The sequence below is a fragment of the Panulirus ornatus genome, chromosome 58 (genome assembly GCF_036320965.1).
Source record: "Panulirus ornatus isolate Po-2019 chromosome 58, ASM3632096v1, whole genome shotgun sequence".
NCBI lineage: Eukaryota > Metazoa > Arthropoda > Malacostraca > Decapoda > Palinuridae > Panulirus > Panulirus ornatus.
In genome coordinates, this window is record NC_092281.1 from 675,331 (window position 1) to 697,578 (window position 22,248).

The 22,248-nt window shown below is 45.1% G+C and overlaps 1 protein-coding gene across 1 annotated transcript in view; it reads right to left on the bottom strand.

The window, feature by feature from the left end:
- Positions 1-2,990: 2,990 nt before the first annotated feature.
- Positions 2,991-22,248, bottom strand: part of LOC139766590 (reelin-like) — a 96,181-nt gene continuing 76,923 nt past the window's right edge. Inside the window, 14 exon segments of the mRNA XM_071695442.1 lie at positions 2,991-4,413; positions 8,519-8,646; positions 11,238-11,409; positions 13,958-14,180; positions 14,906-15,066; positions 16,761-17,002; positions 17,430-17,588; positions 17,723-17,840; positions 17,995-18,103; positions 18,875-19,154; positions 20,807-21,002; positions 21,212-21,373; positions 21,665-21,744; positions 22,051-22,136. Of these exon segments, the coding sequence (XP_071551543.1) occupies positions 4,353-4,413; positions 8,519-8,646; positions 11,238-11,409; positions 13,958-14,180; positions 14,906-15,066; positions 16,761-17,002; positions 17,430-17,588; positions 17,723-17,840; positions 17,995-18,103; positions 18,875-19,154; positions 20,807-21,002; positions 21,212-21,373; positions 21,665-21,744; positions 22,051-22,136 (2,177 nt within the window). The 3' untranslated portion in view covers positions 2,991-4,352.

A 22,248-nucleotide genomic window follows, 5' to 3' on the forward strand; every position in this document is an offset into this window, starting at 1 on the left:
GTATTATGTGGGTATTATCAAGGGTATTATGTGGGTAGTATCATGGGTATTGTGTGGGTATTATCAAGGGTATTATGAAGGGTGTTATGTGGGTATTATCAAGGGTATTATGTGGGTATTATCATGGGTATTATGAAGGGTATTATGTGGGTATCATCAAGGGTATCATGGGTATTGTGTGGGTATTATCAAGGGTATTATGAAGGGTATTATGTGGGTATTATCAAGGGTATCATGTGGGTAGTATCATGGGTATTATGTGGGTATTATCAAGGGTATTATGTGGGTATTATCATGGGTATTATGTGGGTATTATCAAGGGTATTATGTGGGTATTATCAAGGGTATTATGTGGGTATTATCAAGGGTATTGTGTAGGTATTATCAAGGGAATTATCATGGGTATTATGTGGGTATTAACAAGAGTATTAAGTGGGTATTATCATGGGTATTATGTGGGTATTATCAAGGGTATTATGTGGGTATTATCAAGGGTATTGTGTAGGTATTATCAAGGGTATTATCATGAGTATTATGTGGGTATTATCAAGAGTATTAAGTGGGTATTATTATGGGTATTGTGTAGGTATTATGAAGGGTATTATGTGGGTATTATCAAGGGTATTATGTGGGTATTATCAAGAGTATTAAGTGGGTATTATCAAGGGTATTGTGTAGGTATTATCAAGGGTATTATCATGGGTATTATGTGGGTATTATCAAGAGTATTAAGTGGGTATTATCATGGGTATTGTGTGGGTATTATCATGGGTATTATGAAGGGTATTATGTGGGTATTATCAAGAGTATTAAGTGGGTATTATCATGGGTATTATGTGGGTATTATCAAGGGTATTATGTGGGTATTATCAAGGGTATTGTGTAGGTATTATCATGAGTATTATGTGGGTATTATCAAGAGTATTAAGTGGGTAATATTATGGGTATTGTGTAGGTATTATGAAGGGTAGTATGTGGGTATTATCAAGGGTATTATGTGGGTATTATCAAGAGTATTAAGTGGGTATTATCAAGGGTGTTGTGTAGGTATTATCAAGGGTATTATCATGGGTATTATGTGGGTATTATCAAGAGTATTAAGTGGGTATTATCATGGGTATTGTGTGGGTATTATCATGGGTATTATGAAGGGTATTATGTGAGTATTATCAAGGGTATTATCATGGGTATTATGTGGTATTATCAAGGGTATTATGAAGGGTATTATGTGGGTATTATCAAGGGTATTATGTGGGTATTATAATGGGCATTATGTGGGTATTATCAAGGGTATTATGAAGGGTATTATGTGGGTATTATCAAGGGTATTATGTGGGTATTATGAAGGGTATTATGAAGGGTATTATGTGGGTATTATCAAGAGTATTATGTGGGTATTATCATGGGTATTGTGTAGGTATTATCAAGGGTATTATGAAGGGTATTATGTGGGTATTATCATGGGTATTGTGTGGGTATTATCAAGGGTATTATGAAGGGTATTATGTGGGTATTATCAAGAGTATTATGTGGGTATTATCATGGGTATTGTGTAGGTATTATCATGGGTATTATCAAGGGTATTATGTGGGTATTATCATGGGTATTATGTGGGTATTATCAAGAGTATTAAGTGGGTATTATCAAGGGTATTATGTGGGTATCATGGGTATTGTGTGGGTATTATCAAGGGTATAATGAAGGGTATTATGTGGGTATTATCAAGGGTATTATCATGGGTATTATCATGGGTATTATCAAGGGTATTATGAAGAGTATTATGTGGGTATTATCAGGGGTATTATGTGGGTAGTATCATGGGTATTATGTGGGTATTATCAAGGGTATTATGAAGGGTAATATGTGGGTATTATCAAGGGTATTATGTGGGTAGTATCATGGGTATTGTGTGGGTATTATCAAGGGTATTATGAAGGGTATTATGTGGGTATTATCAATGGTATTATGTGGGTATTATCATGGGTATTATGTGGGTATTATGAAGGGTACTATGTGGGTATTATGAAGGGTATTATGTGGGTATTATCAAGGGTATTATGTGGGTATTATCAAGGGTATTATGTGGGTATTATCAAGGGTATTATGTAGGTATTATCAAGGGTATTATGTGGGTATTATCAAGGGTATCATGAAGGATATTATGTGGGTATTATCAAGGGTATTATGTGGGTATTATCATGGGTATTGTGTGGGTATTATCATGGGTATTATGAAGGGTATTATGTGGGTATTATCAAGGGTATTATGTGGGTATTATCAAGGGTATTATGTGGGTATTATTAAGGGTATTATGTGGGTATTATCAAGGGTATTATCATGGGTATTGTGTGGGTATTATCAAGGGTATTATGAGGGTATTATCAAGGGTATTATGTGGGTATTATAAAGGGTGTTATCAAGGGTATTATGTGAGTATTATCAAGGGTATTATGTGGGTATTATCAAGTGTATTATCAAGGGTATTATGTGGGTATTATCATGGGATTTGTGTGGGTATTATCAAGGGTATTATGTGGGTATTATCAAGGGTATTATGTGGGTATTATCAAGGGTATTATGCGAGTATTATCAAGGGTATTATGTGGGTATTATCAAGGGTATTATGTGAATATTGTCGTGGGTATTATCAAGGGTAGTATGTGGGTATTATCAAGGGTATTATGTGGGTATTATCAAGGGTATTATGTGGGTATTATCATGGGTATTGTGTGGGTATTATCAAGGGTATTATGTGGGTATTATCATGGGTATTGTGTGGGTATTATCAAGTGTTTTATGGGGGTATTATCAAGGGTATTATGTGGGTATTATCAAGGGTATTATGTAGGTATTATGTGGGTATTATCAAGGGTATTATGTGGGTATTATCATGGGTATTATTAATTCTATGAAGACTTTTAACGTTACGTAGGTCCGAACACACACACCAAATCTTTGGTTACAATAAGAGGTAATTTATAAAGATCATGTCAGGCGAAGAATATATTACTTTGATACAAAAGGAAAACAGTCAATATAAACAACAAACACTGATGTAAGCATATAAAAATGTCATAAATATAAATACAGATACTTAACAATGAGTATTTACTATATATATATATATATATATATATATATATATATATATATATATATACGCGAACAACCAGCCTAGGAGATGAGTTAGTCCCTACAGTGGACATATTGATAATTACTAAGATAATTATGATCTTCCTCAGTACAGCAACACAATTTTGGTGAAATCATTATTTATTGATTCAAGTAAATCAATAATGTATGATAAAGTCTTCAATGTACTTATGAGTAAATGACAAAATTAAATGTTGCTTTTGGGGTTTCAGAAAATTCTTGATAGCCACACAGAGCAACAGCAGTACGTGTTGTTATGTTCAAATATACTTCTACACATGGTCAGGACAACATCTAAATTCCTATAATCTTTCTATATAACTGGATCTATGGAAGGCTGTCAACAATTAGTTATTATCCTATACAACAAGACAATACTGGGTTTAGAACCACAACCTCATGAATCATCACACAACACGAGACTATATAGTGGGAGCGGTTATAACAACACATGTATGATGATACATAGAAACATGACACAACTGCTATCAGTCATGTGTGTGAGGGACAGTGCTGACGACAGTCATGTGTGTGAGGGCAATGTTGACAACACATAAGTTTACCAAGAAACGATCATGAGATTGTGTTTGTTTATACAGTCATGGAGGTATATATATATATATATATATATATATATATATATATATATATATATATATATATATATATATATATATATATATATATATTGGAAAGGATCACAATTCGGCGCGTGATCAAATATATTCCTGAGTCCACTGGGGAAATGAAACACGGTAAGTGCCCAAGTGCACTTTCGTGTAATAATCACATCATCAGGGGAGATACAAGAGAGAAATATATCAGCCTGTTAATATACCACGAAGAGACGTAGCTAGGACGCCATTTGGTAAATATGTGATTGTCCAAGACAGACAACAAGCATCTCTTCGTTGTATATCAACTGACTTATATTTCTGTCGTCTCCTCTGATGATGAGATTATTACACGAAAGTGCACTTGGGAACTTATCGTGTTTCATTTTCCCCATGGACTCATAGGAATATTTTGATCACGCGCAAAATTGTGATCCTGTCCAATATATATGAATCAGTAAACAAGGTAATATAGTAATTTGTCGTGGTTCATGCTATCCTGTGGTGGATGAGTACGTTGGGTGGGGTTGTGATGTGATGGGGGTAGTACTGGCTACTACTGGAGGTAAACATCCACTGATCACCTCACAGCTCTGAGTCATGTCGAGTTTGCTGGTCGTATCTGCTGGTGTCCTTACGTTGCGCCCTGAAGAATATGATGAACGTTAATAATGGTTTATATGATATATATGTATCTGATACACACATAAAATATATGTATCCGATACATGAAATGGCACCCCTCGTCCCAGCGCATGCGCGCGAGGAAGCGCTAGGAGAAGACAGCAAAGGCCACATTCGTTCACACTCAGTCTCTAGCTGTCATGTATAATGCACCGAAACCACAGCTCCCTTTCCACATCCAGGCCCCACAAAACTTTCCATGGTTTACCCCAAATGCTTCACATGCCCTGGTTCAATCCACTGACAGCACATCAACCCCGGTATACCACATTGTTCCAATTTACTCTGTTCCTTGCACACCTTTCACTCTCCTGTATGTTCAGGCCCCAATTGCTCAAACTCTATTTCAATCCATCCTTCCACCTCCAATTTGGTCTCCCACTTCTCACCTCTGACACATATATCCTCTTTGCCAATCTTTCCTCACTCATTCTCTCCATGTGACCAAACCATTTCAATACACCCTCTTCTGCTCTCCCAACCACACTCTTTTTATTACCACACATCTCTCTTACCCTTTCATTACTTACTCGATCAAACCACCTCACCCCACATATTGTCCTCAAACATCTCATTTCCAACACATCCACCCTCCTCCGCACAACCCAATCTGTAGGCCATGCCTCACAACCCTATAACATTGTTGGAACCACTATTCCTTCAAACATACCCATTTTTGCTCTCCGAGACAACGTTCTCACCTTCCACACATTCTTCAACGCTCCCAGAACCTTCGTCCCCTCCCTTACCCTGTGACTCACTTCCGCTTCCATGGTGCCATCCGCTGCTAAATCCACTCCCAGATGTCTAAAACACTTCTTCCTCCAGTTTTTCTCCATTCAAACTTACCTCCCAACTAACTTGTCCCTCAACCCTACTGAACCTAATAACCTTGCTCTTATTCACATTTACTCTCAGTTTTCTTCTTTTACACACTTTATCAAACTCAATCAGCTTCTGCAGTTTCTCACCCGAATCAGCCACCAGCGCTGTATCATCAGCGAACAACAACTGACTCGCTTCCCAAGCCCTCTCATCGGCAACAGACTGCATACTTGCCCCTCTCTCCAAAACTCTTGCATTCACCTCCCTAATAACCCCATCCATAAACAAATTAAACAATCATGAAGACATCACACACCCCTGCCGCAAACCGACATTCAATGGAAACCAATCACTTTCTTCTCTTCCTACTCGTACACATGCCTTACATCCTCGATAAAAACTTTTCACTGCTTCTAGCAACTTACTTCCCACACCACATACTTTTAATACCTTCCACAGATCCATAAATGCCACATATAAATCCATTTGCTTTTCTAAGTATTTCTCACATACATTCTTCAAAGCAAACACCTGATCCACACATCCTCTACCACTTCTGAAACCACACTGCTCTTCCCCAATCTGATGCTCTGTACATGCCTTCACCAATTCATTAGATCTCATGAGAGTTTCTTGCCCTACCCAACAGTGAGGGTGCAGTAGGTACGACTCTGACCCTCCTCCACCACAACCTACCCTCCGTGTCGTCGTCTGACTCGCTCGCCACACACACACACACACATCCTCTGGGTAGTCGTTCTTAACTCATCCTCTCCATATGTCCAAACCACCTTAACATATCTTGCACGTCTCGCTCAATCACAATACAACCACAGTCTCTCCCACTATCAGCCAGACTACAAGCACAACCACACATCTCTTCCACTGTCATCCAGCAGAAGACCGGCTGCCTCACATCCTCCTCTATACCCAACCTGATCATCATCATTTTCCTTTAGTTTGCATACAAACCCCAAGACTCACATCCATTATGTGGTACAACACCGCAAAACATAACATAACAACGAGAAATATCAAAGTAACAAACTATTTTTCTAGAACAACTGTAGGTTCTGTGGTTCTTCCTGTACAACTGTAGGTTCTGTGGTTCTTCCTGTACAACTGTAGGTTCTGTGGTTCTTCCTATAGAACTGTAGGTTCTGTAGGATTTCAATATAAAGTGTTTCCATCAGAAACATGTGAGAACATAAGCTTGAGCAATGTTCAGTAAAGATGCATCTTGTGATGGGCGGAAGTTGACTGATAAATGAGATTTTACAATAATAACTAAATAATTATACATAAATACGTTAATGACACATAAGCTGGCTGGTGATGTTATAAATACGAAACTAGTAAACTTATTAGTGTGGCTGTGTCCCACACCTGATGGTTGACTGTGGTAGTGTGGTGGTGGAGGGCGAGTGTGGCTGTGTTCCACACCTGATGGTTGACTGTGGTAGTGTGGTGGTGGAGGGCGAGTGTGGCTGTGTCCCACACCTGATGGTTGACTGTGGTAGTGTGGTGGTGGAGGGCGAGTGTGGTTGTGTCCCACACCTGATGGTTGACTGTGGTAGTGTGGTGGTGGAGGGCGAGTGTGGTTGTGTCCCACACCTGATGGTTGACTGTGGTAGTGTGGTGGTGAAGGGCGAGTGTGGCTGTGTCCCACACCTGATGGTTGACTGTGGTAGTGTGGTGGTGGAGGGCGAGTGTGGTTGTGTCCCACACCTGATGGTTGACTGTGGTAGTGTGGTGGTGGAGGGCGAGTGTGGTTGTGTCCCACACCTGATGGTTGACTGTGGTAGTGTGGTGGTGGAGGGCGAGTGTGGTTGTGTCCCACACCTGATGGTTGACTGTGGTAGTGTGGTGGTGAAGGGCGAGTGTGGCTGTGTCCCACACCTGATGGTTGACTGTGGTAGTGTGGTGGAGGGCGAGTGTGGCTGTGTCCCACACCTGATGGTTGACTGTGGTAGTGTGGTGGAGGGCGAGTGTGGTTTTGTCCCACACCTGATGGTTGACTGTGGTAGTGTGGTGGTGGAGGGCGAGTGTGGTTGTGTCCCACACCTGATGGTTGACTGTGGTAGTGTGGTGGTGGAGGGCGAGTGTGGCTGTGTCCCACACCTGATGGTTGACTGTGGTAGTGTGGTGGTGGAGGGCGAGTGTGGTTGTGTCCCACACCTGATGGTTGACTGTGGTAGTGTGGTGGTGAAGGGCGAGTGTGGCTGTGTCCCACACCTGATGGTTGACTGTGGTAGTGTGGTGGTGGAGGGCGAGTGTGGTTGTGTCCCACACCTGATGGTTGACTGTGGTAGTGTGGTGGTGGAGGGCGAGTGTGGTTGTGTCCCACACCTGATGGTTGACTGTGGTTGTGTGGTGGTGGAGGGCGAGTGTGGTTGTGTCCCACACCTGATGGTTGACTGTGGTAGTGTGGTGGTGGAGGGCGAGTGTGGTTGTGTCCCACACCTGATGGTTGACTGTGGTAGTGTGGTGGTGAAGGGCGAGTGTGGCTGTGTCCCACACCTGATGGTTGACTGTGGTAGTGTGGTGGAGGGCGAGTGTGGCTGTGTCCCACACCTGATGGTTGACTGTGGTAGTGTGGTGGTGGAGGGCGAGTGTGGCTGTGTCCCACACCTGATGGTTGACTGTGGTAGTGTGGTGGTGGAGGGCGAGTGTGGTTGTGTCCCACACCTGATGGTTGACTGTGGTAGTGTGGTGGTGGAGGGCGAGTGTGGTTGTGTCCCACACCTGATGGTTGACTGTGGTAGTGTGGTGGAGGGCGAGTGTGGCTGTGTCCCACACCTGATGGTTGACTGTGGTAGTGTGGTGGTGGAGGGCGAGTGTGGCTGTGTCCCACACCTGATGGTTGACTGTGGTAGTGTGGTGGTGGAGGGCGAGTGTGGTTGTGTCCCACACCTGATGGTTGACTGTGGTAGTGTGGTGGTGGAGGGCGAGTGTGGTTGTGTCCCACACCTGATGGTTGACTGTGGTAGTGTGGTGGAGGGCGAGTGTGGCTGTGTCCCACACCTGATGGTTGACTGTGGTAGTGTGGTGGTTGAGGGCGAGTGTGGTTGTGTCCCACACCTGATGGTTGACTGTGGTAGTGTGGTGGTGGAGGGCGAGTGTGGTTGTGTCCCACACCTGATGGTTGACTGTGGTAGTGTGGTGGAGGGCGAGTGTGGTTGTGTCCCACACCTGATGGTTGACTGTGGTAGTGTGGTGGAACTAAAATGTGAACAACTCACAACACGATCTCCACGTTGTCTATGGCCCAGTGGTCCGTGTTGGACCCGTCGTGGTCCGGCTGCCACCAGCGTAGCCTCACACCGTAGCTACGAGCATCGTAGGGGAGACTGTACGCCACACGACGCGCCTGGGGATCACAACCACACGGTAAACAAGTCAACAACAACAACAACAAGACATGTTAGGTTGTGAGAAAGTAATGGGCGACGCGTTCGCTGACAGTGGTGGGAGTCAGCACAACACCTCACCATCATACTGTAGACCATCATTACCCGGGTTGTTAACACCAGCGGGAGGCACTGGTTCCCTCACCCACAACACCATGGGATACAACGCCATACTGAGGACTGACCTCACCCACAACACCATACTGACGACTGACCTCACCCACAACACCATACTGACGACTGACCTCACCCACAACACCATACTGAGGACTGACCTCACCCACAACACCATACTGAGGACTGACCTCACCCACAACACCATACTGAGCACTGACCTCACCCACAACACCATACTGACGACTGACCTCACCCACAACACCATACTGAGCACTGACCTCACCCACAACACCATACTGAGCACTGACCTCACCCACAACACCATACTGAGGACTGACCTCACCCACAACACCATACTGAGGACTGACCTCACCCACAACACCATACTGACGACTGACCTCACCCACAACACCATACTGAGCACTGACCTCACCCACAACACCATACTGACGACTGACCTCACCCACAACACCATACTGAGCACTGACCTCACCCACAACACCATACTGACGACTGACCTCACCCACAACACCATACTGAGCACTGACCTCACCCACAACACCATACTGAGGACTGACCTCACCCACAACACCATACTGAGGACTGACCTCACCCACAACACCATACTGAGCACTGACCTCACCCACAACACCATACTGAGGACTGACCTCACCCACAACACCATACTGAGCACTGACCTCACCCACAACACCATACTGACGACTGACCTCACCCACAACACCATACTGAGCACTGACCTCACCCACAACACCATACTGACGACTGACCTCACCCACAACACCATACTGAGCACTGACCTCACCCACAACACCATACTGAGGACTGACCTCACCCACAACACCATACTGACGACTGACCTCACCCACAACACCATGGGATACAACGCCATACTGAGGACTGACCTCACCCACAACACCATACTGAGGACTGACCTCACCCACAACACCATACTGACGACTGACCTCACCCACAACACCATACTGAGCACTGACCTCACCCACAACACCATACTGAGGACTGACCTCACCCACAACACCATACTGAGCACTGACCTCACCCACAACACCATACTGACGACTGACCTGGGAAGTCATTGTTAAGAGAGAGTCGCGGGGACAACTTGGGTCACAGGAAACAACAGGAGAACAAAATATAATTATAATGTTCATGTGTGAGGGAGATACAACAGATCGACCAGTGAGGGAGATACAACAGATCGACCAGTGAGGGAGATACAACAGATCGACCAGTGAGGGAGATACAACAGATCGACCAGTGAGGGAGATACAACAGATCGACCAGTGAGGGAGATACAACAGATCGACCAGTGAGGGAGATACAACAGATCGACCAGTGAGGGAGATACAACAGATCGACCAGTGAGGGAGATACAACAGGTCGACCAGTGAGGGAGATACAACAGGTCGACCAGTGAGGGAGATACAACAGATCGACCAGTGAGGGAGATACAACAGATCGACCTATGAGGAAAGTGGACTGTATGAGACGGTGAGGGAGGGAAGCCAGAGAAGGTAAGTTTGTAGAGTAGATCTTGATGCCAGACCTTGATATGAAGGAGACAAGCCACAGTGCCTCACACCGGGGATCATCAGACCGTGATACATGTCCCACTGGTGGGTGGGTCAACCTGACCTGACCTGACCTGGTGATAACAACCACACACGATAATGATCACACAGAAGGTCAGGTGGTGATTCAAGATTCTCATGGGTTGTGGAAGTGGGTTCTGCAGGACTAAGTCTGGAGGGAATATAATGATTGACAACATACAATTATGGACACAACGAGAGAAATCTGATGTTGTTATTACTACACATACAACTGGGTATGATGGTGACTGATCACCAGGTTACATATAACAGAACATAGTTACATATGTGTAGAACTACAGTGATCATGATGATGATGAACATGATGGTGATGATCATTATGATGATGATGATGGTGAACATGATGATGGTGAACATGATGGTGATAATGATGATGAACATGATGGTGAACATGATGATGGTGAACATGATGGTGAACATGATGATGATGAACATGATGGTGATGATGATGATTAACATGATAATGATCATTATGATGATGAACATGACGGTGGTGAACATGATCATGATGATGATGATGAACATGATGGTGATGATGATGATGGTGATGATGATGAACATGATGGTGATGATAATGATGGTGATGATGATGATGAACATGATGATGATGAACATGATGGTGATGATGATGATTAACATGATGGTGATGATGATGATGGTGAACATGATGGTTATGATGATGATGAACATGATGGTGATGATGATGATTAACATGATGATAATGATCATTATGATGATGAACATGATGATGATGATCATTATGATGACGACAGTGAGCCAACCTTTCTGAAGTCGAGAGGGTCATGAACGTTGAGGGTGTGCCATGAGACACCATTATCCGAGGTGTACTGCAGGATGACCCCCTTATCCAGGGTCCTCTGGGGGTCACTGAGGTCAACATGGCAGGATGGAGTGTGGTCATGGCTGCCGATCCTCAACACAAACATCAACTTGCTGTATAATGATCAATATTACTCAGCATCAACACATCAACTTGCTGTATAATGATCAATATTACTCACTCAGCATCAACACATCAACTTGCTGTATAATGATCAATATTACTCACTCAGCATCAACACATCAACTTGCTGTATAATGATCAATATTACTCACTCAGCATCAACTCATCAACTTGCTGTATAATGATCAATATTACTCACTCAGCATCAACACATCAACTTGCTGTATAATGATCAATATTACTCACTCAGCATCAACACATCAACTTGCTGTATAATGATCAATATTACTCACTCAGCATCAACACATCAACTTGCTGTATAATGATCAATATTACTCACTCAGCATCAACACATCAACTTGCTGTATAATGATCAATATTACTCACTCAGGATCAACACATCAACTTGCTGTATAATGATCAATATTACTCACTCAACATCAACACATCAACTTGCTGTATAATGATCAATATTACTCACTCAACACAAACATCAACTTGCTGTATAATGATCAATATTACTCACTCAGCATCAACACATCAACTTGCTGTATAATGATCAATATTACTCACTCAGCATCAACACATCAACTTGCTGTATAATGATCAATATTACTCACTCAGCATCAACACATCAACTTGCTGTATAATGATCAATATTACTCACTCAGCATCAACACATCAACTTGCTGTACAATGATCAATATTACTCACTCAGCATCAACACATCAACTTGCTGTATAATGATCAATATTACTCACTCAGCATCAACACATCAACTTGCTGTATAATGATCAATATTACTCACTCAGCATCAACACATCAACTTGCTGTATAATGATCAATATTACTCACTCAGCATCAACACATCAACTTGCTGTATAATGATCAATATTACTCACTCAGCATCAACACATCAACTTGCTGTATAATGATCAATATTACTCACTCAGCATCAACACATCAACTTGCTGTATAATGATCAATATTACTCACTCAGCATCAACACATCAACTTGCTGTATAATGATCAATATTACTCACTCAGCATCAACTCATCAACTTGCTGTATAATGATCAATATTACTCACTCAGCATCAACACATCAACTTGCTGTATAATGATCAATATTACTCACTCAGCATCAACACATCAACTTGCTGTATAATGATCAATATTACTCACTCAGCATCAACACATCAACTTGCTGTATAATGATCAATATTACTCACTCAGCATCAACACATCAACTTGCTGTATAATGATCAATATTACTCACTCAGCATCAACACATCAACTTGCTGTATAATGATCAATATTACTCACTCAGCATCAACACATCAACTTGCTGTATAATGATCAATATTACTCACTCAGCATCAACACATCAACTTGCTGTATAATGATCAATATTACTCACTCAGCATCAACACATCAACTTGCTGTATAATGATCAATATTACTCACTCAGCATCAACACATCAACTTGCTGTATAATGATCAATATTACTCACTCAGGATCAACACATCAACTTGCTGTATAATGATCAATATTACTCACTCAGGATCAACACATCAACTTGCTGTATAATGATCAATATTACTCACTCAGCATCAACACATCAACTTGCTGTATAATGATCAATATTACTCACTCAGCATCAACACATCAACTTGCTGTATAATGATCAATATTACTCACTCAGCATCAACACATCAACTTGCTGTATAATGATCAATATTACTCACTCAGCATCAACACATCAACTTGCTGTATAATGATCAATATTACTCACTCAGCATCAACACATCAACTTGCTGTATAATGATCAATATTACTCACTCAGCATCAACACATCAACTTGCTGTATAATGATCAATATTACTCACTCAGCATCAACACATCAACTTGCTGTATAATGATCAATATTACTCACTCAGCATCAACACATCAACTTGTTGTATAATGATCAATATTACTCACTCAGCATCAACACATCAACTTGCTGTATAATGATCAATATTACTCAGGATCAACACAAACATCAACCATACCAGCAACAATATCCTCCATATACCATAATTATGTACATATATCATGAAAATATGATTATGTTACATATACCATGAATATTTGATTATGTAACATACCATGAATATATGATTATCATATAGGTAAGTGTACCTGGCCCGGGTCATGAGGGTGTCATGTGGACCTGGCCCGGGTCATGAGGGTGTCATGTGGACCTGGCCCGGGTCATGAGGGTGTCATGTGGACCTGGCCCGGGTCATGAGGGTGTCATGTGGACCTGGCCCGGGTCATGAGGGTGTCATGTGTACCTGGCCCGGGTCATGAGGGTGTCATGTGGACCTGGCCCGGGTCATGAGGGTGTCATGTGGACCTGGCCCGGGTCATGAGGGTGTCATGTGTACCTGGCCCGGGTCATGAGGGTGTCATGTGGACCTGGCCCGGGTCATGAGGGTGTCATGTGTACCTGGCCCGGGTCATGTGGACCTGGCCCAGGTCATGAGGACTCACCTGGCCGTTCGTGTGTCAAGGTCTGTGGTCAGCGCCTGGCGGATGCCACAACCAGAGAAATACAGATGTTTACCATGACCATACGGGGCCAGGGAGCCGCACCCCAGCCCCACCCCGCCTCCAGCTACCTCCGCCCAGTTGGCGCTCACTCCACCCTCAAACCCGTCGACCAGGCTGGTCGGCAGCGGTGTCGACCGGGAGGGCACCGGCTGGCATGACTCTCCTGGTGGAGCAGAACTGAATCAGGCACATGTGGAAGGAACCATCTCCACTTGTGTCACTTGTTGGTGGAGCGTGTGGAGTGTAGTTGGGCTGGAGTGTACGTGGGGTGGAAGTGGGCTTCCACGCTACAGATATACTGTGGTTACTGATATACTGTGGTTACAGATGATATACTGTGGCTACAGATATACTGTGGTTACAGATGATATACTGTGGTTACAGATGATATACTGTGGTTACAGATGATATACTGTGGTTACAGATATACTGTAGAGCCACACGTTCTACTAAATTGGGTCATCTATTCTCTACTTGCATTCCTTCTGGATCTCTTCAAATGAAATTTGATTATGTCCCTTTGATCATATTTTGCAGCTCTTCCACCTATGTGTGTGTGGGGCCGAACGCATCTGACAACCCGTTTCTTTGATCGTCCATGGCGCTACCTCGCTGACGTAGGAAGCAGTGAACAAGCATAAAGATGAACTTTATATGAGACACACACACACACACACACACATCACATTCCCTCGACAGTTCAAGATGGCTAGCTCACATACCAAGGCTTAGACACAAAGACCAGCGCGTAACTTTACAGCCAAGAGAAACACAAAAGAATATGATACAAATTATATATATTCCTCTCCCAGGATTGACATACGAGTCTCCTATATGTCTTAGAATCTCAATAAAGACAATTGTGAGAGAGGGAATTGTTGTGCTTACCTGTGTATCCATGATCACAGTGACACACGGCCTCCACACAGTCACCCCGGCCGTGGCAGTGGTCTGGGCACGGGTTGCCAACATACACGTCGTCCAGGGACCAGGGCGTCACCCGACTCCCTGGGCCGGTCACCTCCTGCACCCACCTCAACTGCGTCGTACTGCAACAGTCACATGTCAACTGACGCAATAATATTCATAATTATCTTTTTAAAATCATTCCTAAAAAAAAAATGAACATCAGAAAATGTATTACAATATTGTAATTATTTTTGAGCCATTTTCATCCTGGCGTCCAACAGGGACACGTGTACCTCCTCCTCTTTCAGCCCTCCTGACGCAGCCATACACTCCCATGTCTGCTCCACCTCTCCGTCCGTTCTTCTTACTCCTCCTCATCATCCACGCTTTCTCTCTCCTCATACCAGCTTAGAATCATATCCATATTCTTCTTTAATAACTCATTTTCTCATCTCTACCTTCGTCATCTCTTAAGTTCTGACAGAATGTTCCATTTCCAAAGCTTGTACAGTCACAATCCATAACGCCCGAACTCTAGTGGCTGGATGAAGGCATATGATAAGGCTGACAGAGATGCCTCGAGAGAGGTCTTAAGAATATATGGTGTGGGGAAAAAGCTACTAGAAGCAGTGTTTTACCAAACATGTAAGGCATGTGTACGAGTAAGAAGAGAGGAGTGATTGGTTCTCAGTGAAGGTCGGTCTGCGACAGGGGTGTGTGATGTCCCTATGGTTGTTTATGGATGGGGAGGTGAGGGAGGTAAATGCGAAAGTTTTGAGAGAGGAGCGAGTGTACAGTCTGTGGGGGATAAGTGGGCCTGGGAAGTGAGTCAGTTGCTGTCTGCTTATGATACATCACTAGTGGCTGATTCATGTGAGAAACTACAAAAGTTGGTGACTGAGTTTGGAAGAGTGTGTGAAAGGATAAAGTTGAGAGTAAATGTGAATAAGGCTTAGCAGGGTTTAGGGTCAGGTCAGTTGGAATGCGAGTTTGAATGGAGAATACTTGGAGGAAGTGAATTATCTTAGGTGCCTGGGAATGGACATGACAGCAAATGGAACCACGGAAGCGAAAGTGAGTCATATGGTGGGCGAGGAGGCAAAGCTTCAGGGAGCGCTGAAGTCTGTGGGGAGAGAACGTTATCTTAGGGAGCTAAAATAGATATGTTTGAAGGTATAGTCGGCCCAACAATATAATATGGTTGCCAGACATGGGCTATAGATAAGGCTGTGGGAAAGATGCATTGGAAAGATGCTTGAGGACAATGTGATGTTAGGTGGTTCGATCAAGCAATGAAAGAGATATATGTGGTAATGAAAAAGGTGTGGTTGAGAGAGCAGAAGAGGGCATGTTGAAATGGTTTGGGCATATGGAGAGAATGAGAGGGGAAAAGTTGGCAAAAAGGATATATGTGTCAGAGATGGAGGAAACAAAGAGAAGCGGGAGACCAAATTGGATTTGGAAGGATGGCGTGAAAAAAATTGAGTGATCGCGGCCTGAACATGAAGGAGGGTGAAAGACGTGAACGTCATAGAATGGACTGGAACGATATGGTATACTGGGGTGGACGTGCTGTCAATGGACTGAACCAGGACAGCGTCCAGGATAAACCACGTAAAGGTCTGTGGGGCGTGGTTGTAGATAAGGAGCTGAGGTTTCGGTGCATTACACATGACAGCTAGAGAATGGATGTGAGCGAATGTGGCCTTCCTTCGTTTGTTTCTGGCCTTACCTCGCTATCGTGGGAAACGGCGAACAATTATGAGAAAAAGGAAAGAAGGCAAGTGAGGCAGGAGATGATGTTTCCCGCGCTACAGAGAAGTGACCTGGTTACCTGGCCCAGGTCTTCTCCGGCAGTGGTATGGTGACCCTCCTCCAGTGGGAGTGTGTGTCAGGGTAGAAGATGGACTGCGTGTGGAAGGTGTAGGGTAGACAGTCTGGGTCAGGTGAGGAACCTGGCAGACATGAGTCTCGCACCAGGTCCCATCCAGACACCCCACCATCACGGCTGTACTCCAGACGCACCCCAGGAGACTGCCCGCACTCTAGCCCCACCTCACCGCACCCTACAGACACCTGCAACGTAAGAACGTGTCATACCAACGCAACCCTGTAGGGGTGATCTTACATAGCAAAGTTACGGAATATAACGTTATTAACTTGCGAGCTGAAGAAGCAATTAAGATACATAGATCTGAGAAGCAATATACAGTTCCACCCTTACTGACCAATCATGGAACTAAGAACAGAGATGAAATAGTCTGTTTACAAACTGCTAATTAGTGATTTCTTAATGAGGGGAAGTTGGTGTTGTTGTACTGTGGTCAATGTTTGTGAATCATTTGTCACAAAGAACACGTGTGACGGGGCACCGTCAGGGGTGGATGAGGGTTCGTCACTGGGTTATATGTTTAACCTGACAAGAAAAGTAGTGAACAAGCAACAGGAAATCTGCAACTCCTTCAGTATGTGAGGGTGTTGGTGAGGGAGGCTGCTGGCCTACCTTGAACTGGAGGACGTGTCCCTCGTGAATGATGAGTTCCTGTGTGGTGATGGCCCTGTGGCCGGGAGACTCAGAACCCCACACCAGAGACCCGTTCGTGCCGCTCGAGCAGTAGTCACGCCGACTCTCACTGTGAGGCGCGAACAACCATTCTGACACCTATGGGCAGGAGCAAGCAGTTATGCACAACCCAGTGTCTCCCACCACCTGTGGTTATTATAACCATGTATACCGACCACCTGTCATGCAGGTCATCATGACCACCAAATCATGGATAGGGTCAGGTTACTCACCGTGGGTTCATCCTCGAACTTGTCAATGAGGTAAGCAGCGCTGATCTCTGACCCGCCGATGTACAGGTCATCCAGCGACCAGGCTGGAGGCGGGGAGGCCATGCGAGGCTGCCAGAACCTGAGGAGGGAACCCTACATTACTCTCGCACGTCCACACGTCTCACTTTGTCCGACTGTAATGATCATCTCATCTCAATTTGCCCATCCCAACATGAGATAACAGACCAGTCCAGCAGGGCTGGGTGTGTGAGGCTGACCCACGGGTGACCTACCTGAAGGTGGTAGCCGGGCCCCTGGCTTTCCCTGGCAGGAGGATGTACTCCCTGTTGGGTGTGGTGTACAACTGATGGTCCAGCTCCCGTAGAAGGTGCCACCGAATACCTGGAAGCAGACATCGTTATCATCAACCATTACCCTCACTTGCCAGCAGCTTTACCTTATAGTCACTACTTCACAAACATTATCCTCCAGGCTCACGTAACATCTGCTGAATATTGAGTTCATTATGTGCATCTTGCTTGTACAATATCATACCAGACAGACGGTAACACACACACACAGAACAGACTGGTAACACATCCACACATGAAGACATGTAACGCTGTGGTGCAGGATGACAGACCCGTCATGATATACCCACACTGGATGACAGACCCGCCATGATATACCCACACTGGATGACAGACCCGTCATGATATACCCACACTGGATGACAGACCCGCCATGATATACCCACACTGGATGACAGACCTGTCATGATATACCTACACTGGATGACAGACCCGTCATGATATACCCACACTGGATGACAAACCCGTCATGATATACCCACACTGGATGACAAACCCGTCATGATATACCCACACTGGATGACAAACCCGTCATGATATACCCACACTGGATGACAGACCCGTCATGATATACCCACACTGGATGACAAACCCGTCATGATATACCCACACTGGATGACAAACCCGTCATGATATACCCACACTGGATGACAGACCCGTCATGATATACCCACACTGGATGACAAACCCGTCATGATATACCTATACTGGATGACACAGGTCTGTACCCCTGCATGATAAGGTCTGTCCCCCTGTATGCATGATAAGGTCTGTCCCCCTGTATGCATGATAAGGTCTGTACCTCCATCTAGGGAGTACTGAAGGAAGACATTGTGGTGTCTGTGTGAAGGTCTCCTGCAGACGCCGCTGCCGTGGAGACTGCCGACCTGGGCGATGAAGTGGACGAACTTGGCGCTCCGGGTGTCTACTGGTCGGGTGAGGAGGTTGCGGGTGGCGGGGCCCTGGAAGGTGGCCGTGGGGGGCTCCTCCAGCCCACCGCACCCCTCAGACAGCAGCCCACCCTGAACCTGCAGGAAGTGGGGCTCGAACACCCTGCTGGAGAACTGGTCCCGGATGTATGGCTGAAACACGAAGAGTGCGTTATACTGACGATGGTTGTATGGTTGGCTGGTAGAGTGCGTTATACTGAAGATGGTTGTGTGGTTGGCTGGTAGAGTGCGTTATACTGATGATGGTTGTGTGGTTGGCTGGTAGAGTGCGTTATACTGATGATGGTTGTGTGGTTGGCTGGTAGAGTGCGTGATACTGGAGATGGTTGTGTGGTTGGCTGGTAGAGTGCGTGATGCTGACGATGGTTGTGTGGTTGGCTGGTAGAGTGCGTTATACTGACGATGGTTGTGTGGTTGGCTGGTAGAGTGCGTTATACTGATAATGGTTGTGTGGTTGGCTGGTAGAGTGCGTGATGCCGACGATGGTTGTATGGTTGGCTGGTAGAGTGCGTTATACTGACGATGGTTGTGTGGTTGGCTGGTAGAGTGCGTTATACTGACGATGGTTGTGTGGTTGGCTGGTAGAGTGCGTGATACTCATAATGGTTGTGTGGTTGGCTGGTAGAGTGCGTGATACTGATAATGGTTGTGTGGTTGGCTGGTAGAGTGCGTTATACTGAAGATGGTTGTGTGGTTGGCTGGTAGAGTGCGTGATACTGATAATGGTTGTGTGGTTGGCTGGTAGAGTGCGTGATACTGATAATGGTTGTGTGGTTGGCTGGTAGAGTGCGTGATACTGACGATGGTTGTGTGGTTGGCTGGTAGAGTGCGTGATACTGATAATGGTTGTGTGGTTGGCTGGTAGAGTGCGTGATGCCGACGATGGTTGTATGGTTGGCTGGTAGAGTGCGTTATACTGACGATGGTTGTGTGGTTGGCTGGTAGAGTGCGTTATACTGACGATGGTTGTGTGGTTGGCTGGTAGAGTGCGTGATACTCATAATGATTGTGTGGTTGGCTGGTAGAATGCGTGATACTGATAATGGTTGTGTGGTTGGCTGGTAGAGTGCGTTATACTGAAGATGGTTGTGTGGTTGGCTGGTAGAGTGCGTGATACTGATAATGGTTGTGTGGTTGGCTGGTAGAGTGCGTGATACTGATAATGGTTGTGTGGTTGGCTGGTAGAGTGCGTTATACTGACGATGGTTGTGTGGTTGGCTGGTAGAGTGCGTTATACTGATAATGGTTGTGTGGTTGGCTGGTAGAGTGCGTGATGCCGACGATGGTTGTATGGTTGGCTGGTAGAGTGCGTTATACTGACGATGGTTGTGTGGTTGGCTGGTAGAGTGCGTTATACTGACGATGGTTGTGTGGTTGGCTGGTAGAGTGCGTGATACTCATAATGGTTGTGTGGTTGGCTGGTAGAGTGCGTGATACTGATAATGGTTGTGTGGTTGGCTGGTAGAGTGCGTTATACTGAAGATGGTTGTGTGGTTGGCTGGTAGAGTGCGTGATACTGATAATGGTTGTGTGGTTGGCTGGTAGAGTGCGTGATACTGATAATGGTTGTGTGGTTGGCTGGTAGAGTGCGTGATACTGACGATGGTTGTGTGGTTGGCTGGTAGAGTGCGTGATACTGATAATGGTTGTGTGGTTGGCTGGTAGAGTGCGTTATACTGACGATGGTTGTGTGGTTGGCTGGTAGAGTGCGTGATACTGACGATGGTTGTTCTGTCCTACCGTCATGTGCTGTCTATGGTCATCACTGCGGACAGTTTACTTACCACGTTCTGGACAGTGACGTGCTGGCAGTGACGCCCTTCGTAGCCAGCGTCACAGTGGCAGACGCCCTCGAGGCACGAGCCGCGACCCAGGCAGTGGTGAGGGCAGGTCGGGCCGATGTACACGTCCCTTAGTGACCACTGGTGACGACCAGACACGTCAGACGATGGCTCCTGTATCCACCTGAACCTCACGTACCTGATCACCACAACAACACGTCATAATGTAAACCTACTGTGTCATACAGCAGCAGTTTACCATGTAAACCTACTGTGTCATATACAGCAGCAGTTTACCTTGTAAACCTAGTGACTCATTTGTGTGTAACTATGTCATCTGCTGTACTTTATCTGTACAGGATAATTGTATATAATAATTAATGAAGAACATAAGTACACAGTACTGACTTGGATGGACCGATGTGGTCCAGTTGGTACACGTATCTGTTCCATCGTAATGGAGCGTAGAAGACGGAGGCGTCGGAGATCTCCAGGCAGGAGCTGTTACCTGGGAGACAGAGGGCGCGCACCAGCTGCCAACTGTTGCCAAAGTCCACAGAATACTCCAGCCTGACCCCCGGGGGAGAGGCGCGCCAGACATCATCTCACAAACCTTCACAACTTAGTATAACTCACAACACACTCACAACTGTAGCTATACGTATGGCAATATGTATCATGACATGACTCAAGCATTTACTTCTGTACATATTAAAATATAACAACATTTTCTCATCATTATAATTCATCAAACATAAAGGTGAACTCGAGAAGGCTTACCAAACCTGAAGATAGGACCAGAGAGAGAGAGAGAGAGAGAGAGAGAGAGAGAGAGAGAGAGAGATAATGAGGGATATTCACCTGACGGGTTCAGCAGTGGAGTCCCAGGAGGCACCACATCCCAGGGCCAGCAGGAAGTGTACACCATGGCTCTTCCCGACCTGTGTGGCACCACACTGTTAACATGTGACTGTCCACTGCCTCTCACACCTGACACACTGCCTCTCACACCTGACACACTGCCTCTCACACCTGACACACTGCCTCTCACATCTGACACACTGCCTCTCATACATGACACACTGCCTCTCATACCTGACACACTGCCTCTCACACCTGACATACTGCCTCTCGCACACCTGCCGACCTGTGTGGGACTAGACTGTTAACATGTGACACACTGCCTCTCACACCTGACACACTGCCCCTCACACACCTGACACATGACACGTGTGAGGGCGACGCACCTGGAGGTCTGTGGTCTGGAGGAGGGCGGGTTCAGAGGGCGTGGACATCATGACGTGCATGGTTGAGGGGCTGCCACAGTACTGCTCTGCATGACACATAATAATGATAATTATGAGGCTTGGTTAATGATAATTATGAGGCTTGGTTAATGATAATTATGAGGATTGGTTAATGATAATTATGAGGCTTGGTTAATG